A 25,364-nucleotide genomic window follows, 5' to 3' on the forward strand; every position below is an offset into this window, starting at 1 on the left:
GCCAGGACAAAAATAATATTGCAATTTCAATGTATTTGTTTATTTTTGTTGACTGTTGCTGTCAACATCAGAATAAGTCACAGACATACATATTCGAGAGGCTTCAACGTTCTATCCTTGACTGAATTTGGAAAACTAACTGCAGGATAACTTTTATCCACAATAAAAATATCTTTGTTGGCAGTCCTCTAATAACTTAAGATTCATTTGATAATACTTTAAAATGTCATTAAATCATAAGCCACTAACATCCTCAACTAGATATGACTCTTCCCGGTGCAGGACATTTTAATATTTTTAGTTATCTTGCACTACTACTTCACAAAGAGCCACTGGGATGAATTGTAATTGTAAAATGTTTAATACACCTCACATATACTAGCACCAACGCACAGGCCCATAGCTCCAACAAATGCTTTTTTCTCATCTTAATGCAATATCAATCGAACTAAAAAAGTAGAATAGGAGCCGAAAGAATAGGAAATCATCTTTAGATATTACGGGCAACTGTAAAACACATGTACGACAAAAGCGTCCCCAACAAGAAAATCCCCAGCATCAGCTCAGCGGCCCAGTTGGTGACAGGTCACGTCTGTCCGTCTGAGAACAACAGGGCAGGAGAGAGCAGGACACAGGTCAACTAAAAGGATGACCTGTGCCTCACAATGTCAGAAACCGGATCCACTGAAATTGCCCGTGGCGAGGTCAGATGAGAGGCCTGAAAGGTGGCCTGTGTACGCGTTTGTGCGCGTGAGACCATGAAAGGAAGACAGAGGAGATGGATGGATCTGCAGACGGAGAGAAAGAAAGGATGTGCACCTTTGTCTGTGATATTTGTGTGTGTGTGTGTGTGTGTGCTGACCAAGCTTCTAAAGCGTGCCTATGAGCCCACTCTGCTTCTCCAGGTTGACGTATCTTTGACCCACTATACTGTCTACTGATTCCTCTCCTTTTTGTTCACCTGTCTGCAGTCTGTCCATCCATCTCTCGTTGACAACGCGGTGTGAAAAGTGCAGCGTGGGTCAACTGTTCCTAACACCGGATATATGGGTGATATCTTCAAGAGTCAATCATACACAAAAGCATACACACACACACACACAACCATGCTGCACAAAGAGGAGACCGAAACAGTACACAAGGTCTCACGTATGAACCCGTGTCGGGGTGTCAGGCTGCGGAGGCGTATGTAGGGCGTCACAGTTTAAAGCTCCGGGCCCCTGACAAAGCTGTGGTGAATTGTTGAGTTGAGATATGTTACATCTGCATTCATACACATATTTGTTACCAGCCACGGTCGTGACATCTGAAGAGTCAGACATAACGGGATCAGGTACATTTGCAAAGGACGGAGAGCAGAAACACGCCCCAAGCAGATGATGTTCCAACAACGAAACCAATAGCAACCGGGCATAAACAATGTCGTTTAATCAACAGCAAGACTGCATGTAAATAGCTTTTAATCAGTGTGAGAGTCAGAGTCAAAAAGAACAAGAGAAGAAGAGAGCAATTTCGCGATGAATGCTAAAAAGAACGAGCAAACCGCGCCACTCTCCAAGACCCCGCTTATGCAATGCGGGGGTCACCGTAAGTCACGGCTTAACAACCTTTTCGCTGGGAGGCGGAGCAAGTACCGCTGGGGGGCAGAACCAGGTCGCATTAGTGTCACCGGATGAAGGGTCGGTGTGTGAGTGAGTGAGCAATGAAGGGAATAACTAGCTGGATATGGTGGAGAGTAGCAGCTGTTATGGCCCTCATTTACACATGTGATCAGGCCTCCAGGGCTTGAAGCATATGCTAAAGTTGCCCGCCAGAGGAGCTGACCCCACCGTGCACTCATGTTTTACAGGTAACTCTCGAGGCTGATGGTGGCTCAACCTCATTCCGGTTTTCTCTCTAAGCTTTCAATGATGAAAAGGCTTAACATTATAAGACCATTTCAGCCGGCATTAGAAACACTGTAAACTATATTTATCGATAAAACCAGAGGAGAGCAACCAACTCTGTAAAATTCAAGCATGTCTTAAAGACATAAAAACATGGATGACCTGCAACTTCTTGATGTTAAACTCAGACAAAACCGAAGTAATTTTAATCGGCCCTGAGCACCTCAGAGATCAATTATCTGGTGATGTGGATTCTGTAGACGGCATTGCCCTGGCATCCAACACCACTGTAAAGAATCTTGGCGTTATCTTTGATCGACTTGTCCTTTAACTCCCACGTAAAGCAAATCTCAAGGACTGCATTCTTTCATCTACGTAATATTTCAAAATCAGGCACATCTTGTCTCAAAAGATGCAGAAAAATTGGTTCACGTTCGTTACTTGAGACTGGATTACTGCAACTCCTTATTAGCAGGCTGCTCTAATAAATCTCTTAGGTCCCTCCAGTTGATCCAGAATGCTGCAGCTCGTGTTCTCACTAAAACTAAGAAAAAAGATCACATCACTCCTGCACTAGCTGCTCTGCACTGGCTCCCAGTAAAATCAAGAATCACTCTTAAAATTCTTCTTAACATAAAGCTCTGTGTGAAGTTTGTCTTTAAAAAGAAGAGAAACACTTTTAACCCTTGTGTTGCCTTCGGGTCATTTTGACCCGATTAAATATTTAACCCTCCCCCCGCCTTTGGGTCATTTTGACCCGATTCAATGTTTCACCCTCCTGTTACCTTTATATTTACTAACATATTTTACCCTTTGGGTTCAATTTGACGCCAGCAATTAAAACCTCCAGAAAATTATTAGAATTAATATTGTTTTCCAAGTTTAAGTGTGAGGCACTTTGTTTGTTTGTTGACTACCGAAAGAACACCGACATTAAACATTGAATGGGGTCAAATTAACCCGAAGGCGGCAGGAGGGTGTAATATTGATTCGGGTCAAAATGACCCGAAGGCAACACAAGGGTTAAACGGTGAATTTTGTTTTGTTTTGTAAAATGTATAAAATGAGCCCAGCCTCCAGAGGGTTAACGTGACATATTTGAATGTCAGTCAGTTACCAAGGCCACTGGTTCTGCTGTGTTCAATGTTAAAGATGACAGGACCAATGGGGTCTCAATATACTTCTTTTTTTTACTAATCTGATGTTTCACTGAAGAAACAATTTATCATCCACGATATTAAATACCTCGCTGGCACTGTATATGTAGGAGCCTCTTTGAAAACACAGCTCTGTGTGAAGTTTTGTCTTTAAAAAGAATGAACTTTAAACTTTTAATTGCGATTAATCGCAATTTCAAACTGTGCGATTAATTAGTTAAATTTTTTTAATCGATTGACAGCCCTAATATATACATATACACACATACATACATATTTACATAAAACAAAAACAAAACAAAAAACTTGTCCCCATTAACCGTTACTTATGATGCTTCATCAATGCTGATACGTCTGTACTTCTCCAGAGTCATGTCTTTAAATTTTTTCTTGAATATCAACAGATTTTTACTTTCTTTGATGTCATCAGTTAAAATATTCCACTGTTTCACCCCACAGACTGAGATGCACATGCTTTTTAGAGTCGTATGAACAATTGGCCGTTTGAAATTCCATCTCCCTCTTAGATCATACTCTCCTTCTCTATCTCTAAAAATCTTTTGAATATTGCCAGGAAGTAAATTATGTTTAGCTTTGTACAGAATTTGTGCTGTTTTGAACTCTACTAAATCCATAAATTTCAGTGTATGTGATTTTAAGAACAGTGCATTGGTGTGCTCAAGATATCCTACATTGTTCACTATTCTAATTGCTCTCTTTTGCATGATTCATAATGGCTGTAGGGTGCTTTTGTATAGCAAACCTTATACGATTCAGTGTTCTATGTTTCCACTGTAGCACTCCATTTTAGCAATCAATGAGCTACGAAACCTTCCTGTTTCACTCCAGTCTCTCGAGCCTAATCACTCTTTCCCTGCATGTCTCAGAACACATTAAAAAACGCGACTCGACACATTAAGGAGAGGAGTTTTTGCATGTGGAGTTTAAGCCGTAAGTGCACGCTAACTGATGCGATTTCTACCCCATACATCAAAACTGCTGCATTTCACTGCTGCTGCTGCTCACACGGCGCCTCATGCATGTTTGAATGTGTGCCTTCATATCAAGTGTGTGTGTGTGTGTACAAAAAGGTGATGTCAAGCAGAGGGCGCCGCATTATGACACTGTTTTGCTCGATGAATGTTCACACTCAGCAGAGGACCCAGACTACTGATTGATGGCGTGCAAGCAGGCAAATACACACACACACACACACACACACTCCAATGGCGTGCACTCTGTTAGCACATGAGCTGCTAAAACTACGAACCTCAAGCCGTGTGTTTGTTCTTCTGCCACCATGCTGCAAGAGTAATCAGCACACACTCACATACATCGTCATCAGGACAATCGATGAGATGATACCTGCATGTCACGTGTGTACGTGCACATCTGGGAGGTGGTCAATAACATTGGGTCGTATGACTCGTTACTGCAGGACTTGGCGTGAGTGCGTAAAGTGGCGCGACACGCCCCAAAACTCTTTCCCCACTGGCTACCAGAGCAAATACACACAGCCCAAGAATAAAATATGTGTCTTGTCCATGGTTTATGTTCGTAATTATTCAGAATACATTAGGTTGTAAAAGCAACTCTTTGTCTTCAAAAACACTAAAAATCTAAGAAAATGTAATGGTTGAGAGATCCTTTAGTAAGTGATTAATCTAATCTAATACAGTTGGGTCACTCAGACATAGAAGGTAGAATAGTGGCATACAATTAAATATAAGTGTTCAGCGAGTTGGCCCAATGAGATATGAGTGATAAAACCATTACAACTTTGACGAAATGTGCACACAAATGTTTACGTCCATAATAAATAGTCCACGCCACACTTGTGGTTGTGGAATATTACACCATTCTGCATAACGTCACCATTCTGCATAACGTCATTAATTCATCATTATATTTGATTGCCATATTTATCATATCGATTCTTGAGTTATGGCCAAAAAGGATTTTACAGGTGACATTAACCTTTAACCACTAAATTACAATCAGCTCATCGTTGAGTCGAGGTGGACGTTGGTGTTGGATACAGGCGTTTATGAGATATTGCGTTCACGAGAACCTGAAAACCTGATCATAAGACGTTCAGCGATGAAATAGCAATGTGCCGCAGATCACTTCTCCAGCCTCTCGTAGCCATCGGCATCTGTTGAGATGCGCCTGGAAACGGAGGAAGCAGAAGACGAATGATTTCCATGCCCCATTGATCTCATTCTGCACTGCAGCAGAGAAGAAAAAGAAGAAGAATTGAGAACAGTGACAATCTTTGTGAGGCTCATCCTCAGCGGGTATGTACTAAAACGTACGTTTCATGCACTTAGCAATAAACACATAACTTAATATATTTTTTGAAAGTAAGATCATAGGAAGCTAATATTTGGTCAGAATAGAAATGTAATAAAAACAGAAGACTTAACAGTGAAAGCATCCCATGTAAAATCCAGACAGAGTTAATCAACTTAGACTTTTATTCACAGCACCACAGTGCAAAGAGGGATATTTCTTTAGGAAACAGTGGGCAATGGAATAAAGTACTGCTCTTGGATGCACCGGATCGTACCATGACATGAATCAGAGGGGTGTCAAAGGCCTGTGTGACTCCTCCCAACAACTAATGACTCTACATCACCACCATCGCTGTCTGTTTAATTAGTCTGATCCAGCCGTGGTCACACACCAACGATCTAAAGGTTGTACTTGTCTGCTGGTGAGACAGAGAGAAGTGTGGGCAAGGGAGAGAGAGCGAGAGAGAGAGAGAGAGAGAGAGGGATTGAATAAACTTTAAATTGGTGTGTCTGTGTGATCTTTTTCAGCGATTGCCCAAGAACATTTCTTCTTTGCCAGCCCCATCTGAAAAGGTCTTGATCTATCTACCTCTAACCCACACAACAAAAGTGTTGACAAGGCCTCGCCCTGCCCACCAATGGCATTATTGATCAATTCCTCACTTTCTGATGAAAAAAGAGCCATTCACTTCTTTTTGTTGTCCTTTCAGCGGACATTCCTCAGCAGCAATACGTCTCTCTCTCTCTCTCTCTCTGTATCTCTATTGCCTCTCTGTCTCTCTCTCTCTTTCTGGACGACATATAGAATATTGCGAGGGCAGCAAAGTCTTTGATAGCATGTGTTTTGATGGCAAAGGGTAACAGGGCCAACCATGCGAGACATCCATCATCCCTGAACTGTGCTTGATTTCTGTGTTCACCCTATGTGTGTGTGAGTGTGTACGTGTGTGTGAACACAGATGCACAAACGACTCTCCAGGTATGTGTGTGAATGTCAGCCTTTCAGTTTATTGATCAGACCACAGATCCACAGAGACACACATACGAATGGATACACAACTGCGCGTATGCGCCACAAGCAGCCGGAGCAAATATGACAATGTGCAACCTGACATTTAGATATGAACTGATCAATGGCTGGAACAAATAGAATAAGCTGCCTTCAGAGGTCTAAACAGCTTGTGTGTGTGTCTGTCTGTGTGTGTGTTCTTTAATTGATTTACTAGTTTTGTTTTTTGCAGTGAAAGTGGATAGGGGATTGTTTTCATTAAATACGTTTAGTATGCCCATAACACATAATAAATATCCATCCACCACCATATTATGTTTAATTAATTTTTAAATGTCTTGTACTAAATTAGAATGTCCTGTCCTAATGTTTTACACATGTTTTTACATGTCTGTAACGACTCGTGTGTAGACCCAAATGCACCCTCGACTCCAGGGATCCTTCGAACTTATATTCCACACTCTGGAAACGGCAGGCAGAGTATCAACAGGACGAAGGGCTGGTAGGTTCTCGGGGAGTCGGACTAGCGGGTTAACCAGGGACAGGTAGGGTCGGCGACAGGACAGAGTATCAACAGGACGAAGGGCTGGTAGGTTCACGGGGAGTCGGACTAGCAGGTTAACCAGGGACAGGCAGGGTCGGCAACAGGAAATCCGTCTAGAAATAAGTGCTGGAGAGTCTGGCATAGAAAAGGAAGAACAATCTGGCAAGGTGTGTGTGTGAGGCAGGAGACTATATAGGGATTTGATTAGTGATCAAAGACAGGTGTGTGAACAGGTGAAGGAAGTCAGACTGACGAGGTGGGAGTGACTGAACCACAGAGCGAGGAGCTGAACTGTGACAACAGGTGTGTGAACAGGTGAAGAGAGTTAGACTGACGACGGGGAGTGAGGAGGGTGTGGAGCTGAAACTGTGACACATGTCACTGCTGCACTGACTGATGAATCACTTCATTTTGTTGTGTGTTTTTACATGACAATAAACATCCTTACCATAGCTTACTTTTCGTGACAGAAAAAACAACAACAAACAATCTAGATTCAGTTCACAAGCATTCTGCTTATTCCGTACAATTGCTTCTTTTAATTCATTTTAAATGCTTTGCAATTACGGGATTTGACTGAACATTAAATCATTGCATACCACATCGCCAGGACAAAAATAATATTGCAATTTCAATGTATTTGTTTATTTTTGTTGACTGTTGCTGTCAACATCAGAATAAGTCACAGACATACATATTCGAGAGGCTTCAACGTTCTATCCTTGACTGAATTTGGAAAACTAACTGCAGGATAACTTTTATCCACAATAAAAATATCTTTGTTGGCAGTCCTCTAATAACTTAAGATTCATTTGATAATACTTTAAAATGTCATTAAATCATAAGCCACTAACATCCTCAACTAGATATGACTCTTCCCGGTGCAGGACATTTTAATATTTTTAGTTATCTTGCACTACTACTTCACAAAGAGCCACTGGGATGAATTGTAATTGTAAAATGTTTAATACACCTCACATATACTAGCACCAACGCACAGGCCCATAGCTCCAACAAATGCTGTTTTCTCATCTTAATGCAATATCAATCGAACTAAAAAAGTAGAATAGGAGCCGAAAGAATAGGAAATCATCTTTAGATATTACGGGCAACTGTAAAACACATGTACGACAAAAGCGTCCCCAACAAGAAAATCCCCAGCATCAGCTCAGCGGCCCAGTTGGTGACAGGTCACGTCTGTCCGTCTGAGAACAACAGGGCAGGAGAGAGCAGGACACAGGTCAACTAAAAGGATGACCTGTGCCTCACAATGTCAGAAACCGGATCCACTGAAATTGCCCGTGGCGAGGTCAGATGAGAGGCCTGAAAGGTGGCCTGTGTACGCGTTTGTGCGCGCGAGACCATGAAAGGAAGACAGAGGAGATGGATGGATCTGCAGACGGAGAGAAAGAAAGGATGTGCACCTTTGTCTGTGATATTTGTGTGTGTGTGTGTGTGTGTGTGCTGACCAAGCTTCTAAAGCGTGCCTATGAGCCCACTCTGCTTCTCCAGGTTGACGTATCTTTGACCCACTATACTGTCTACTGATTCCTCTCCTTTTTGTTCACCTGTCTGCAGTCTGTCCATCCATCTCTCGTTGACAACGCGGTGTGAAAAGTGCAGCGTGGGTCAACTGTTCCTAACACCGGATATATGGGTGATATCTTCAAGAGTCAATCATACACAAAAGCACACACACACACAACCATGCTGCACAAAGAGGAGACCGAAACAGTACACAAGGTCTCACGTATGAACCCGTGTCGGGGTGTCAGGCTGCGGAGGCGTATGTAGGGCGTCACAGTTTAAAGCTCCGGGCCCCTGACAAAGCTGTGGTGAATTGTTGAGTTGAGATATGTTACATCTGCATTCATACACATATTTGTTACCAGCCACGGTCGTGACATCTGAAGAGTCAGACATAACGGGATCAGGTACATTTGCAAAGGACGGAGAGCAGAAACACGCACACGAAGCAGATGATGTTCCAACAACGAAACCAATAGCAACCGGGCATAAACAATGTCGTTTAATCAACAGCAAGACTGCATGTAAATAGCTTTTAATCAGTGTGAGAGTCAGAGTCAAAAATAACAAGAGAAGAAGAGAGCAATTTCGCGATGAATGCTAAAAAGAACGAGCAAACCGCGCCACTCTCCAAGACCCCGCTTATGCAATGCGGGGGTCACCGTAAGTCACGGCTTAACAACCTTTTTGCTGGGAGGCGGAGCAAGTACCGCTGGGGGGCAGAACCAGGTCGCATTAGTGTCACCGGATGAAGGGTCGGTGTGTGAGTGAGTGAGCAATGAAGGGAATAACTAGCTGGATATGGTGGAGAGTAGCAGCTGTTATGGCCCTCATTTACACATGTGATCAGGCCTCCAGGGCTTGAAGCATATGCTAAAGTTGCCCGCCAGAGGAGCTGACCCCACCGTGCACTCATGTTTTACAGGTAACTCTCGAGGCTGATGGTGGCTCAACCTCATTCCGGTTTTCTCTCTAAGCTTTCAATGATGAAAAGGCTTAACATTATAAGACCATTTCAGCCGGCATTAGAAACACTGTAAAGGAATGCTGTCAGCTGTGAAATGGTGTTACTAATTACATTCTTAATTAATTCATTTCAAATTAATTGACCTCTATTGCTCTATTGTTAAGATAGTGTTGAAGGAGACGAACGTGCCTTACTTGCTTTAATCAGCGGATAGCCTATACAACATCACTTTTGCTTTACTGAGAGACAAAATAGCCCTTTGGCAGCAAATTAACCTTTAAAAAAAATAATTATCTCAACCACAGCTATATTATATTCTTAGTTTGAATACCTACACACTGGGGATCATTCAAGAACGAAAAGGTAATGTGGTGAGTAACTCTAAGTATCAAAAAGGATGTATCTGAGTGTTTAACATAACTGATAACAGCCTTCGATCAGCTTTCTTTAACTGGGGACTTTATCCGCCCCATTTCAGAGAGCTACAGAGCGTACATCTCTCACCAGTTCCCAGTGGGTGACCAATAAGACGGAACACATCCACACCTGTTCTCGGAGGCATAGGCATTATGGTACAAATGTACAACATTTGATTTTATAACATATTTATTTCATATTCTGCCCTCTCAATTATCAAATTGCGTTATTCCTGCATTTTCTGCTGGGCTTTGTGGGAGGGAGACTGCTTGCCCCTGAGCCTGACCCTCTGAGAGGGACAAGAGAGGAGGAGATAACATGACAGTCTGCAAGTGGGCAAACATGTTTTCAAGTGTAGCATTTCGATGTTTTTGTCTCAGAGCGGAAGAATGCCGGCTCCGTCCTCCAGTACAGACAGCAAAGAGAACCTCACAGTGTTAACAACACACCAGCATGGAGGAACAATTTTCAAAAACATGGCATGATGGGAGCAGGAGGAAAGAGAACATGAGAGCTTAGAGAAGAAGAACAAGGAAAGGATGACAGCACTAGGAAGAGGAGAGATGACAATGTACACCACAGGCAGCAGAAAATGTGCTGCCTGCCTAAGAAGGTTGCTCGTTCGGTTCCTTTGCCAACGCGAGAAGAGTGCTGGCATGCAACTGCTCTGCACGTCAGGGGAGAATGCAGTTCTATCGGTGTTAGACGCCACACATACATGTCAAACAGACTAATCAATAAAGAACACAATCAATAACTTTATCACTCCAGATACGCAAAACTCAAACAGCTTGGATCACGCCTGGGATCCCTCTCACAGTAAATACACCAACCTATCCAAACATGCACACCTCCACTCTCAGCAGCGGGTCTCCATGGATGTTAGTGTTTGGAAATTGGCCTGCGTATATTTGTGTGTGTGTGTTTGTTTGTGTGTGTGTGTGTGTGTGTGTGTATCTTCATTGGACACGGGCAGCATAGCAGAGTGGTCAATTTTCATTGCGATACAGTCTTCAGTATTGTTTCATTCTCAAGGGCCACTTTCCTGTCCCCATTAACAAAAAGAAAGACACAAGGACGAGAACAGACAGAAAGTTGGGTTCTGTCTCCAGCTGGCCAGGAACAGGGAGCCAAACACAACTTCTGGACATTTATCAATATAACAGCCTGTGACATGGACCCTGAAAGCTCCAGGCAAAAACAACAGTAAGAGAAGATGAACAATAGGCTCACTTTCATTATTGTAATGTCAAAAGTTTTATACAGGTTCTTTTAAAATGGTTAATAAAGAAAAACCTGAATAAAATGTCAATCAGTTTCTTTACTTTGGTGTTATTACACACTGTAACAAGCATATATAACATATAATAACTAGAATGGGCACTCGGTAGAGCACATACCTTCGCATATCACAAGATTGGGCATTGAATTATCAACATTTTGGCATTAGTTGCATGCCAATTGGATACAAATTGACCGTGCTATGGTAAAAAGAAGATTTGGACCTATCCACGACCTTGACCTTGACCTTTGACCTGATTGATCCCAAAATCTAATCAAATGGTCCCCGGATAATAACCAATCATCCCGCCAAATTTCATGCGATTCAAGAGGATAGAATAGAATATACACTTTTATTTATCTGAGGAAATTAGTCTCTCTTTATAACCCATCCTTAGTTATTATTAAGCAGTGGGCTGCTGCGCGCCGGCGAAGAAGCAACTGGGGTTCAGTGCCTTGCTCGGACACTTCGACTTGCATTAATGGGGAGAGCGGGGATCGAACCCACAACCCTGCGGTTGCAGGACGGCCCTCTTACCCCACTGAGCTAAAGCCGACCTTTTCATGACCTTGACCTTGACCTTTGACCCGATCGATCCCAAAATCTAATCAAATGGTCCCCGGATAATAACCAATCATCCCACCAAATTTCATGCGATTCGGTTTAAAACTTTTTTTGTTATGATACACGGCGATCAAAACATAACCTTCCGCATTTTCAATGCGAAGGTAATGACAAATACTTGCCAGCTTCGGAACGGTACATTTCTCCTTAAAAAAAAAGAGCGACAATAATTTACACAAAGGACATGTTCTGAAACATTTACTGATGACAAAAAAGAAAAAGAACGAGGCGGCCTGTCACCATTACAGCTCTAGTTTATACGGTACGCTACTTGAATAGGATCATCAACAATACCACGTACATAAATAAAAACAACGGTGAGCCTCTGAAGGGAAAGATCGCCTTTCGGCCGCTGGCACCGACTCATTAACCGAGCATCTCGTCCGACCTCCTCCATAAAAAGAATGTCGCTGCTAGGACTGTGACGCTCGTGTAAAAGCTTCCCACTTCTAGGTAAATCACAATGGCTAAAGACACATTTATATCAAGAACCAATGGCAGCGCATGACTCACGTCCAAAGATTTATATTCAATGTCAGAAATATCATTGTGTTTACAAGGCAACAACTCTAAATTACACAGGCGGCGTCCACAACTCACTTTATTCCTTTGTACCACTGCTCTGATATGTGTATCCGCTGGCTATCTCAGGAAAATATGTGTGCTACCTGGAAGAAGAAACAAGAAAAACATTCCGAGTGCATTTCACCATGAATGTCAGTTCTCTTTTTCTTAAAAGTCACTGTGTTGTTTGTGGCCATTCAGCCATACACAGTAAGAGGCTTTAGAAAAAGAAAACATGTTGCTGTATTGCCAGCTGAACGCAGGTGTTCATACAGCGACTCGATGAAACATGCCGTGCTCTTATCTGTTTAGGACCATCTACCAATTTGTCCTTCGGTACACACACTCTCTTCCTTCTGCATTATTCCCCTTTTCGTTTCTCATTTCATTATGCTTTATCTTGTTATGTCTCTCCGCAATTGACAGTATTAATCCAATTAGGAAGTGAGCGCAGGAATGACCGGAGCCTCAGAGCAGCTGTGTTGTGTGTGCGTGCCGTTATTCAATGAAAGGACCCACACAAATGAAATTTAAAAAAATAAAAAACAGTGTGTGATACTGTGATTATGCCGGTAAGGGTAAAGGGAGATGCACTGATGAAGGGACGACAGACGGATAGATGTAGAAACATGGCGGTGGAAGAGTGGGGGTTCAAATGATGCTTGTAGCGCGCAGCACAGCGTGCATGGAGAGTGTGTAGGTGTGGTAAAGGGTGTGAGTGTGTGTGTGTTTGCATGTATGTGAGTGTTCGAGTACTTAGTTTTTTTAAACACACACACACACACACACACACACACACACACACACACACACACACACACACACACACACACACACACACACACACACACACACACACACACACACACACACACACACACACACACACACACACACACACACACACACACACACACACACACACACACACACACACACACACACACACACACACGGCCAACCTTTCTGTCCTTTAGCAGTCATGCTCTATAATCACTGTGCTTCCAGCTCCCTGTGCACAGATAGAACCTTAATGTCAACGCACAACTCACACACAAATGACCACACACACACACTCTGTTTGTTGAGATAAGAACATAATGCCATCTCAGTCTGGTGATGAAGTTCAAGGAGAGAGCTAGAGCCAAGCCCTTGAAGTGCCTTTTTAAACTGCACTGAAAGTGGAATGCAGAGGATGCTCTCTCTTTCTCTCTCTCTCCCTCTCTCCCTCTCTTTCGCTCTCTCTCTCTCTCTCTCTTTTATTTGGTCACTATCAGGTTATGGTGAGAGATCAAGCAGCATAAGCCTGATAATGGCCACGCCAAAGAGACGGGGGCACTCGTGGCTGAGCTGGCAGCCACTTAAGAAAGAAAAATGAGCCGTTCCACCTCCTCAAATCAACATGTCAAGGTGTCCTTGAGCAAGACACCGAACCCAGCTGCTACTGATAGTTTGGCCTGTGCCTTGCCATCAGTGAGTGAATGCGTGTGTGATTGGGCGAATGGGTAATTCGCCGGCTATAAATATGTCATGCAAGTTGTGAAACGCAACAATACGATTGGGCGGGGTCAAATGAGTAGTCCACCACATTCCTCAGGCTCGGTGAACACATAATACGTGTTTTGGTCTTTGACGTGACTAACGTGACAAACTGGCCATCTCCAGAGAGACACATCTCATGCAGTCTGATCACTAGAATCCTTGAATGACAAACAACATGCAGCACTTCAGTGTGCCGGATGTTTTGCTTCAGTGTGTGTTCACATTCTCTCACTGATTATTCTTTGTTCTCAACAAAAGAGTGACATCCTCTCCCTCCCCATCCCCACCTCTCTTCTCCGTTTCTATTCATATGTTCATCCTTCACTCTCTACATCATCTTTGCAGCTCTCGCTCTCTCTCCCTGAATTCTGCCTTCAACATCACTTTTGCACTGACTTCTACCAAGAAGTACACATTTAAAGTCACAAAGGCCTGGGCCATGCATGTGAATATTAATTGTAAATTAACTCAAAAAGGCTGAGAGTATTGTAGATGATTGGAGGTCCATTCCTTTTTGAAGTTTTGTAAAATAAGTAAAGTTGGCCTATTTATCGAGGTTTTAAGGTTTCTAAGTTGTATTTGCCGAGAGTAAACCAACAGTCCAGACACATTGGACATGTTGTGCAGGGCTCTCCGAGTCAACAGTTTAGAAATAACACTATAATGAGAAAGAAGAAAATACAAGATATAAAAGAAAACACTATACAGAGGGTGGTAGTGTGTACAGAAATTCAACTGCACCTAATCTTTGTACATCCCTACCCCACCTTGCCTGTCAGTTCACCTCCCTCAGTTGATCTCACTACTTATTTTCTCCATGCCTGCTTCCCCGTGTGTCACCCGTCGGTATCGCCCGCTGTCCACATTCTTACTGTCCGTCATTCCATCATTTACACCGTCTCCGACTTGTCCTATAATTACAAATGTCAACACTTGCACCTCATGCTCCATTGCCACAGGAGTGACGCGCAAACTGCTCAATGATGAGAAGTCCAAAATATTCACTCGTACTACCCACAAATCAGCATTTTAATTCTTGTCATTTTCGACCCCTCAATTGATTGTGACAAGCCCACTGCCCTCTGTAGCGGAGTGGTTCACGTGGGGAAAGTTAACTCCAGACTGAGAGACTGGCAGAAATGACGACCTTCATGTGTCAAAAGGCGGAGAGAAAGACGCAAAGGATGAGATCATATTAAAGGCCGGACTGAATCGCAATGTTATATATTTCCGTGTTGGAATGGTATCCAATTTCCCTTGGAAAGATGCTCTTTTTACAATCAAATAAAATATTAATCTTTCTTTTTTTTCCCTTTACAAAATGTACAAAAACACTGGCGACGAGGAAGATCTTGGGTAGCTAATGACAAGAATAAATATGAATTTAGCCACGGCTGGTCTAGAGAGGGAATCATAAAGTGGTTCTTTGGATGGGAAAAAAAACCTTGAATAGAAATGCTATCGACTCTTTCAGCACAAAGAATTCACAAACAGTACAGATTCATTTGGGGCACACTCAACCAAATTGCTCCCAAATTTAAACCAATGACTGGACTGAAAACAAAAAACAAAATTAAAATCATACGACTGAAACAATATCAAACGCAAACAAAACATAAACAAATTATATCTGCGCATTTTCCTTCCCAAAAAGAAATGCAGAGGCATTCAGGACACACTTCCACTCAAGGTACATTTCAACAAGCGATGCAGATGTAGCACCTCGAAATACACTAATTTTCTGATTATAAATCTACACCAAAGTTATTAAATCAACAAATTCGAACAAACCAAATCATAGATTACTTAGCCGTGAGATCAATATCTCTTATACATCCACGCTTTAAATATCTAGTTTTAATTCGTAATTTGACTAAATACAAGACGATATAAGGCAATATGATATAATATGCAGAAAACGTGATGTAATTGACAACTTACATTGTCTCTGACAAGCATTTATTCCGTGGCCCTTGGGGCCCAGATGAATCAGAGAGAATTCATTATAAATTGTGGAAAATGAATGCACATGGGGTTGATGAGAAAATACATATTCATCAATGGCAGTGAAGCAGGGCAAGATCTCAACGTCAGATTCAAGGCTCCATTAGTGGTAGAAGCCTGCTAATCCTGAACCCTCAGGGATGATTGCAGAGAATGCATTTACATGTATTTTAAAAGGTGATCAGATCGGATCAGTACAAAAATTGACCATGACAAAGAAAATCGCTGTGCACAAGACAGATGTCACACATAAGAGAGCATATTGTCGAGTGGTGCTTCTTCATAACACCTGTGGTCAGGGATGTTACATAGAATATTCGACACAAGTCGAGCAAAGACGCTCTTAGGGGCCTCTTCGGCCAAACCTGTGTTTACTGTTCATGCTATATTGTGGGTAAAGTGTACGAGACGACACCAGTGTTGCTTTCATTCAGACCAAAATGGATGAACATGCAGGAAAAAAAATCGCTTTTTGCCAAGCCACTTGAGCAGAATTAACAGAATTGAAAATAAATGCCTTGTCGCATCTGAAATGTGTAATAAAAAAAAATCCCACAAAATCCCCACCTGTGTCTCCTGTCAGTCCGGCTTGATGTAAACACTCTGTTTAATGTCAGGTTACATTGAACAGTAATAATACGGAGTGTGTACATCAAATAATGGGGCACAGAACACACACATCATGTATGGGTGCACGTTTTTGTGGCGTTGTGAAACCAAAATGATCCTTTTTTAAATTTATTACATGTAACAAAACAACATCCAGTGTGTTCCTGAATTGATTGACTGATATAATAAATTGGTAGGCCTACTGGTATTAGGTCAAACTCTGAATGGTTGGTACATATTGACACACATCTAATTGATATGATTAATAGAACTACGAAATTACATGACATTTGTTCAGTGAAAATTACTAGTGTGACAGGATGGCTACTAAATCGTGTCTTGCTTGTAATGTACTGGAAGAAAAGAAGGATTTGAGAGTGTTCACTGATAGTATACATGACTATCAGTGAACACTGTAACACATGTTATCCTAACCCACCATCCACCATCCATAATTGGTATGATAGGCTATCAGTACTGCTCCCTTACCGCTAAGCTGTAAAATAGAGGGGCACTTTAGGTTTCCATAACATCTCTAGATATGAGTTAAGGCTGTATTCAGCTCCTATGTTTGCCTGTGTGTTGGATAGAAGTGCTTTCTTACTTATTCCTTTCAACATACATATTTTTTGGCAAGATATACTCTTTTCCAATGCGTATGGTGATTATTATCTGTACTCTTGTCATTACTAATCATATTCTTCTTATCAACAATGCACCTGGTATTGGGGCATCAAATATTAATCATCTTTGTCACAGCTCTTTTTTTATACTGGATTAAATCTTTGAATGTCAGCCCTCGTGCTAGCTGGTCCCACATGACCAGGCACTGGTATTTAAATGAGTTTTAGTGGTTTCTCTTAACGTTCTAGGCAGACAGGATTTTCTTCCAAAGACCTCCATGACTTTAACTTCCTGTTAAAGTCATGTGATAAGAGCAGCTTTTACTTGGGCAAAAAAAAAAGACTGTTGCATTGGACATAATCCACATTCAGAGAATGCATTATTCAACATGTCTTATACTGAATGTTTTTTTCCCCAATGTTTCATTTGCAACATCTGTCCTCTCTGGAATAATTTCAAACCCGTTTGAAGGACCTTCAAGTGAGAAATGTCAGTTAAAGACAAAATTGTCCCAAGTGTGACATGTTGTAATCAAATGGAAAAAATGTGTATATTTTGTTCACTTCTTTGCATTTTTAATATGAAGTCTTAGTGTGTGTGTTTGTAAAAGAGAGAGAGAGAGGACTAACTCTGCCTGAGCAAATTCTCACTCACGGTTATGTTCCAATTTCCAAAAACTGATACTTTTGTTAATATGATATTAATTCATTATTTCATGCTACGTCTGCCTAGAAAGTTTATGATCAGTGGCAAGAAACCCAGATGGACAAGACAATGTGGTTTTCATAACCCAACGTCCTATATAACGTCCTAAAATACCTTTTAATGTATTCTAACAAATGAACACATGAAAAGGCTGTGGCTATACTCTCTTCGGTTGAAGCTCTCCTCAAATCCCACTGTAAGAATTAAACCAGCAAGAAATAACCCTGACAATGCACATTTTCAAAACTACGACTGATAACCTGGTTACAGCTTATGAATACTTCATGATGAGAATATAAATGTGTATGCCTGTATACTGAGGCTATAGGACTACTTACTGTCGTCCCATTGTGTATGCCTTGTCATTCAGTCACTTTACATCACAGGGATATGTCAGAGATGACAAAACCTCACAGCTACAATTTTTATGATTTTAATTTTCTTAAACTCAATGAGTTATTTGTCCTTAATAAGCCGAGTAAGTCCAGCAAAGCCATTCAATACTCCTAAATAGCGATATTTGTAATAAGACAATGGTCCCATGGCAAGAAAGCCACTTTGCTCCTCTGACTACACAAGCGGGTGAAATGGGGAGACGTATGTGTCGGCAGCCGTGTTGGCAGTGGACGGTTCGCCCACCCACATGTACACGACTGAAAGAAAAGCAGCAGAGCAACCTCCATGTTATATAATGCAGGACACTGACTGATCATGTTGGCTCTAAGAGAGTACATGGCGTGGTGAAACACATGGACGTGCACGGCGGAAGACGTTCGACTGAAAATCCAGCAGATGTTGACATATATATTTCCTGCTGAGCTCACCTCACAACATGGACTTGGAAGCATTACACATAAGCAAAGACCCGGACTCATGCTAAAGTCACAACAATGAAGAGACGAGCCAAGGAGCTCTTCAAGGTTCGGCTCAGAGCCATTCGGTCTGACATTTACAGCACGTGTGGTCTCTGTGTGTGTAAACCGTCATCTGAGGTAAGAGTCTCTGTCGTCAACCTATGAGACCAACATATCATGGCCTGCATCAATGTGGCTTATGTTTAACAAGTTACAGTTCAGGTCCTTAAGACCTTCCCTTATGCACTGGATTAGTACCTCTACATCCCTCCTGTGTTGGTCTCTGTTTGTTTGAGTTCTTTGTGGAGAGTAGGGACACTTACAGAGACTGGAAACTGGTTCAGTTTCAGCACAAGGGATGTTCAATCTACGCACTTCCTGAATTGCCTTCCATCTTCTAATCATTCTCAAGGCCTGACATATCTTCAATCTACCTTTTCTTCTCCTTCTGCCAAGTTGCACAGATTTGGAACAGCTTCCAGTTTACATCTAACATCAGGGCCTAATGCATCTGGATGGGAGGTGCACTCTTAGACAGATGACATCACAAATAACTCTGATAGAGAAAAGACAAGGTCCCAGTCATCTCTTTCTTTTTTCCACATGTCTCCCTGCCTGTCGGTGTCCGTCTCTCAGTCCTTTCCTCGACTCTACTTCTTGCCAGAAGGAGAGAGGGATGAGATCATAAACCTTAACCGCCCATCTTCACCATCTCCTGGCACTTCATTTTAGAAAACCTCTCTCCACTTGATGTCTGACGAAATTACATTCAAGATTGCTTTGTCAACCGTCCTGAAGAGGCGAGAGAGAGACAGACACTGGAAAACTAATTTGGGTTCCACTCACAAACTAAAATGGAGGCCGACACTTCCATACGGTATAGCGTTATAGATTAAGCAATTTTCCACATCTACTGCAGATCAGAGGTCATTGAACACATTAATAAGTGATAATGAAGACGCATCTGTCCATGCTGCTAACCTTTATGAACAAAAGGTTCATTATGGTGAGTTTGTGTTGAAGTCTGTCAGCTGTCTCGTGGTGAAGGATCACTTCAGGACGGCTTAAAGGTTTCCTCATAACGTTCAAAGAGAGTGAAAGCTTGAGAGCCATGATCGGAGTCCTCCGGCCTCTGGCCAGCACAGTGGACCGACTTCAGCGCAGTTCCATGGTATGGAGGACTTAAAATGACTAAAGTATAAATAAATAAATAAATGAATGCATGAATAAATACAAGAATAAATAAATAAATGCTTAAATAAATGTATAAATGAATAAATAAATGCTTAAATAAATGTATAAATAAATAAATAAATGTATAAAGAAATAAATAAATGCTTAAATAAATGTATAAATAAATAAATAAATGTATAAATAAATAAATAAATGCTTAAATAAATGTATAAATAAATACAGGAATGAATAAATAAGTTATAAATCAACAAGACATCATTAAATAAATATATTTCTGCATTTCTGTATTTCTTCATTTATTTATTTCTCTATTTATGTGTCCACACGTATTTCTTCATTTATTTATGTGTGACATTTACGTGTCCGTATATTCAAATGAGCTGGGGCGGTCCGAACCTCTGTCTAAAGCATGATTGGTCACAGGAGTGAAATGCACCTGGTGTGTTGTGCTCTACTACTTCTGCCTGGCACATGATGCTGAAGTTGACTCGCTCAGCTCACCGTGAGCAGAATTTAGCCTAGACAGCTTTTTGACTTCAGCCGTTTATCAATTCCAAGAACACTGAGTATAGACTTGTGTTCTTTTGGAGTCTGGTCTTTGGAATCTGGTCTTGGGAGTCTGGTTTTGGGAGTCCAGACTCTCGAGGACGCAGGACGGTCTTTCTGGTCTTGTGACGTCACCACATCAACTGTTCTTGCGCATGAATTTACTCCAATTATTCACTGTAAAATACTTTACAGTGGAGTAGAATGTGTTGCGGTGTCCACTGTTGTTTAGCGTAGGCTACGAATAAACGATAATAAATATACAACGTCTCGTAGCTTTCCTGACCCAGGGTCGCTACAATATGAAATTATGAATCTTAACCCTCAGTCAAATTGACATAACGTTATCTTTTAGTAAATAATAAACTCGTTGTGCTCTTTAGATCCTCCAAAACCTAATTATATCTTATGTTTAGCCGCTACGGAGACGTCAGAGCCAGCGGAGCATTTCAAAAAGTCCTGCCAAGATCAGGCTTCTCTCGGCGGCCACACAGCACGCTGACCGCCCGGAGCTCAGAGGTCCCGCGAGCAGGACCTCAAATCTCCGTCGCATATCCTTATTAGGCTGAATCTCGATAAACCGACCACAGATTTGATGCTTAAACTACTAACTTCTCGGCTGAAAACATCCTTAAATTACATTCCGTGACTCAACAACTGTAGTATTTAGAATGTACAGACAAGAATGCATAATAAACGCTGTTCGTCTACAGGTCCAAGTGCTAGGGATCGATTGCTTCTGTCTTGCTCCCTGACTTGACCAATCCTGTTCAACAATGAGGTTCGGACCGCCCAGCTCATTTGAATATACGGACACGTAAATGTCACACATAAATAAATGAAGAAATACGTGTGGACACATAGAGATATAAATAAATGAAGAAATACAGAAATGTAGAAATACATTTATTTAATGATGTCCTGTTGAGTTATAACTTATATTTATTAATTTCTGTATTTATTTCTGTATTTATACATTTATTCTTGTATTTATTTATTTATTTATACATTTATTTAAGCATTTATTTATTTATTCTTGTATTTATTCATGCATTCATTTATTTATTTATTTATACTTAAGTCATTTTGAGTCCTCCATACCATGGTCCACAGACATCGCTAAGAGAAGCATGCCCATACACAAATACCGACGCATAGACTTTCACAGACACACAATAACACCCCCTCCCCCCCCGGCCTGTCACGCCTCCAGCCAAATTAGATTGTGATTGCTCTTTCTGAGGTCACTTTTAATTAAACTGAGATGAGAACATGACACATGGGATTAAGCCCCATCCTATCACTTCACATTATAAATTCATAACTAATGCTAGAGCCTATTGCTTTCAACCATGACCTGCATATCATTTAGTTATAAGAGAAAAAGGAACTCCACTAATTGTCTTCTTCTAGAGAGATAAAGAGCATGACATGGGCGGGGAAGTGTGTGTGTGTGTGTGTGTGTGTGTCTGTGTGTGTGTGTGGGGGGGGGGGGGAGTAATTAAACACATATGTAAGGAAATACATATTCCAGCATGAGCATCATGTTTTAATGTAAATTACGCTATATACCACTAAGACTGACTAGCCACTGATCGATTATATTTCTCTCTCTTGCCAGATTTAGATCAGCCATGCTCACTTCTTGATGAATAGGGCTACAAGACTATTTTAAAGCTACTATGATGCACTTTAATCTTAGGTTGTATTTTGGTGGTGCCTGTGGACAAAAGCAGAAGCACCGTTAGAGGACTTCTCATTCTACTGCAGCAGGTTCTGACACTTTCCCCCGCTCAGTCCCGTTCTGGTTCTCCCGGGCCTCCAGTATGTCCTTGGCGTGGGGTCAGTGTTGGCTCCCAGTGAAGCTCTACTTCTCCTGCCAGAGATGGAGGACCCGCTGGAGTCTGAGCTGAAGGACTTTCTGGTGAACCTACATGATTTATTGTGATATCTAACCTGGCGTCACAAGTGACAAGCATTAGGGATAACTATATAGAAACAGCTATTTCACTGTGTGTGTGTGTGTGTGTGTGTGTGTGGAGACGCAGCAGCTGGTTCCCGTCCCTTCTCTCCACTGCGCAGAAAACGTCGAAGCTAGTGCGACCCACCAGGTCTCCCATCGATCGCCATGTATTGTGGTCGTTTTTGTTTGTTTGTTTACCTAGTATAAAGCATTGGATGCTGATCACCCCCGGAAGGAGTTGGTATCCGCAATTAAGGTCGACCCTCCTTACCTCAGTGATAAAAGCCTTGGCAGTCGCTGGGCTCATGAACAGCACGGCTCTGCGCAGCGTATCCCGGTAGCGATGCAGCTCCTCCACGCGCATGGTTCTGAACAGACTCGTGATCATCATGTTGATATTAGACTCCACCTTCTGAAGCGAGACGTCCATTCCTTGCTGAGAGGTCCGGTCGAAGAAATCCTCAAGACCACGGATATCTAGACGAAGAGAGGGATAAACATGTGACTCTATGTTTGGCTGTTGAGGAACATACACATTACATTAAAAGTATATGTAATAACAACAAGGACGGGTTGAGAGACATACACCTGCGCCGACACACAGGTGTAGCATAACATTGAGACCACCACTGATCACCACTGGGTTCACTGATGTAGCTGATTGGTTCCCGCTCTGCTTGAATATGTTCAGTAAATATCTCAATTCATGAGCTCATACTGACAGTGATCCCTTGCTATTGTATTACTCAAAGGTTATCCGTTGTATTAATCTAAGCTAAGGCCTTTGTTTCTCAGCACTGTGTCCCTGTCGGTGCTGAATGTGTGCGTCTTCTAGACACCTGAATGTACAATGCCATCTACAGTAGCATGTTCGAAAATACTACGTGCAAACTGCAAACCACTTTTAAACACATCATTGAACATTGCATTATATTTTGGACTTTTCAACCGAGTCCAAATTTAATTTTTGCTATTTAATTGCAAATTGTACCGAGCTCTACTCAATTGGACAGACACACAAAGTTCATTCAAAATGCATGGCCTTCAAATCCTTTCATCTTCTAGTTATGTCACAAAACAAAAACACACAAACTTGTATTTATCAATGGAATGAGAGTTAGATAGGAACAGGGATTTGTTGTTGTATTAAATATCTATGAAGATAATAATAATAATAATAATTCATTATATTTGTAAAGCGCTTTTCAATGACCCAAAGACGCTGATGTGTGCTGTTACAGTAGAACAGGGCCAAAAGTTTCCCATTTTTGCTGAATCCACTATAAAGTTCATGTATAAATCCTACCGGGACGCTAAAAGAACAAATTACTCATGTCACCGTTAAGAGTTTTATATTAAAGCACCAAAGCATTGTAATTATCTATATTAAGAGTTATTTTTGTATAATCAAAAACCACGATGCTGGCGTCAGTAATTTTACATGTCGGATGGTGTGTGTGCGTGTGTGTGTGTGTGTGCGTGTGCGTGTGTGGCTGTGTAAAGTGGTTATGTAAAGCAACTACCTAATGATGTATTTGATATGGAAAACAGATGACACTGCCGTCATTGCCAGTGTCATGACTGAGCAATTAACTGGATTGATTAGACTTGTTCAGGGCCAGGGGGCTGCGATGGTGTGATTGCATCAATACCGTATTTTGGAAGTTTAACAACGTAACAAGGAGAGCGACAGCATGATACGGCATTGAGACATTCATTAAGACAGAAGACACAAATCCTGTGCACACGTCGACACATTCTTACGATATCAAGCAAGCTGTGCGCTCAGAAGTTTTAGCAAGGACAGTGTGTGTGTTTTGTGGGGGGGTGGGGGGGGGGGGGCTAATAACTTTCGAAGCAAAGTTATTAGTGTCTTGCAACTTATTTTCTTTCACACTTTCCTTTCCCAAACATATACATACAGACAACACACACAGACAAATGCAGCAATCCAGAGGAAAGCAGCTGGACAACCAATCTGTTGAAGAAGGGGGTTGTATATATCAACAGAGACCCGTGTGTGTGTGTGTGTCTGTGCATGCACTCAGATGTGTATGTCTTGCTATGTTGGCACAACATATGAGGAGAAAAGAGCACAGAGTTACCAAGCCATTCAGATCTAATTACTTTTAAATAGTTAGCAGAAATAATCATTTGGAGTAATTACTGTTTAACTATAGTATCATTGTCAATGCAATCATAATCACCACAGCTGTGACTTTTAATGAGCTACATAACATCAATCAGATCAGATTCAACTTTATTGTCATCGCATAGAGTCCAGATACTGAGACAACGAAATGTTGTTCAACAATGAACAACATCTAAATAAAAAAACAGGCTGAGCTGCACAGATACATCGATAAGAACAAATTCCAGATAACATGCAAAATGGTGATACATGTTCAATCCCAACTACTCTTTTAATACACCAGCTGGTTCAATGGCCGTGTTACACATGTGTCGTAGTAACGTTGCGTTAACTACATAGCCTCTGTAAAGGTACGTAGCAATCATCGTCAACATTGATTTTTGGTTTAACATGAGACGCAAACACCACTCTCAGGTGGAAATCCTGGGTTTCTTTGACCCATCCATTGCCCCAAATCGTACCTCATAGTAGAATTCCTTGCTCTTTATATTAAATAACCTGACTTCTACTTTGCTCCCTCCATAACTGCGGCGATGTATTGCCTTATTTGACCAGTTGGATGTAAGACAGGGTTCTTAACCCTTGTGTTGCCTTCGGGTCATTTTGACCCGATTCAATATTTAACCCTCCTGTCGCCTTCGGGTCAATTTGACCCGATTCAATGTTTAATGTCGGTGTTCTTTCGGGAGTCAACAAACAAACATAAAGTACCTCACACTTAAACTTGGAAAACAATATTAATTCTAATAATTTTCTGGAGATTTTAATAGCTGGGGTCATATTGACCTCAAGGGTAAAATATGTTAGTAAATATAAAGGTAACAGGAGGGTTAAACATTGAATCGGGTCATATTGACCCGAAGTCGACAGGAGGGTGAAACATTGAATCCGGTCAAATTG

At 41.6% G+C, this 25,364-nt stretch overlaps 1 protein-coding gene across 1 annotated transcript in view; it reads right to left on the bottom strand.

Moving 5' to 3' along the window:
* The window catches only part of grid2 (glutamate receptor, ionotropic, delta 2), a 470,134-nt gene that overhangs the window by 171,017 nt on the left and 273,753 nt on the right, over positions 1-25,364 (bottom strand). The window contains exon 4 of the mRNA XM_056418710.1: positions 22,584-22,789. Coding sequence (XP_056274685.1) covers positions 22,584-22,789 — 206 coding nt within the window. The remainder of the gene's footprint in view (positions 1-22,583; positions 22,790-25,364) is intronic.

This window comes from Pseudoliparis swirei, chromosome 7, assembly GCF_029220125.1.
Source record: "Pseudoliparis swirei isolate HS2019 ecotype Mariana Trench chromosome 7, NWPU_hadal_v1, whole genome shotgun sequence".
NCBI lineage: Eukaryota > Metazoa > Chordata > Actinopteri > Perciformes > Liparidae > Pseudoliparis > Pseudoliparis swirei.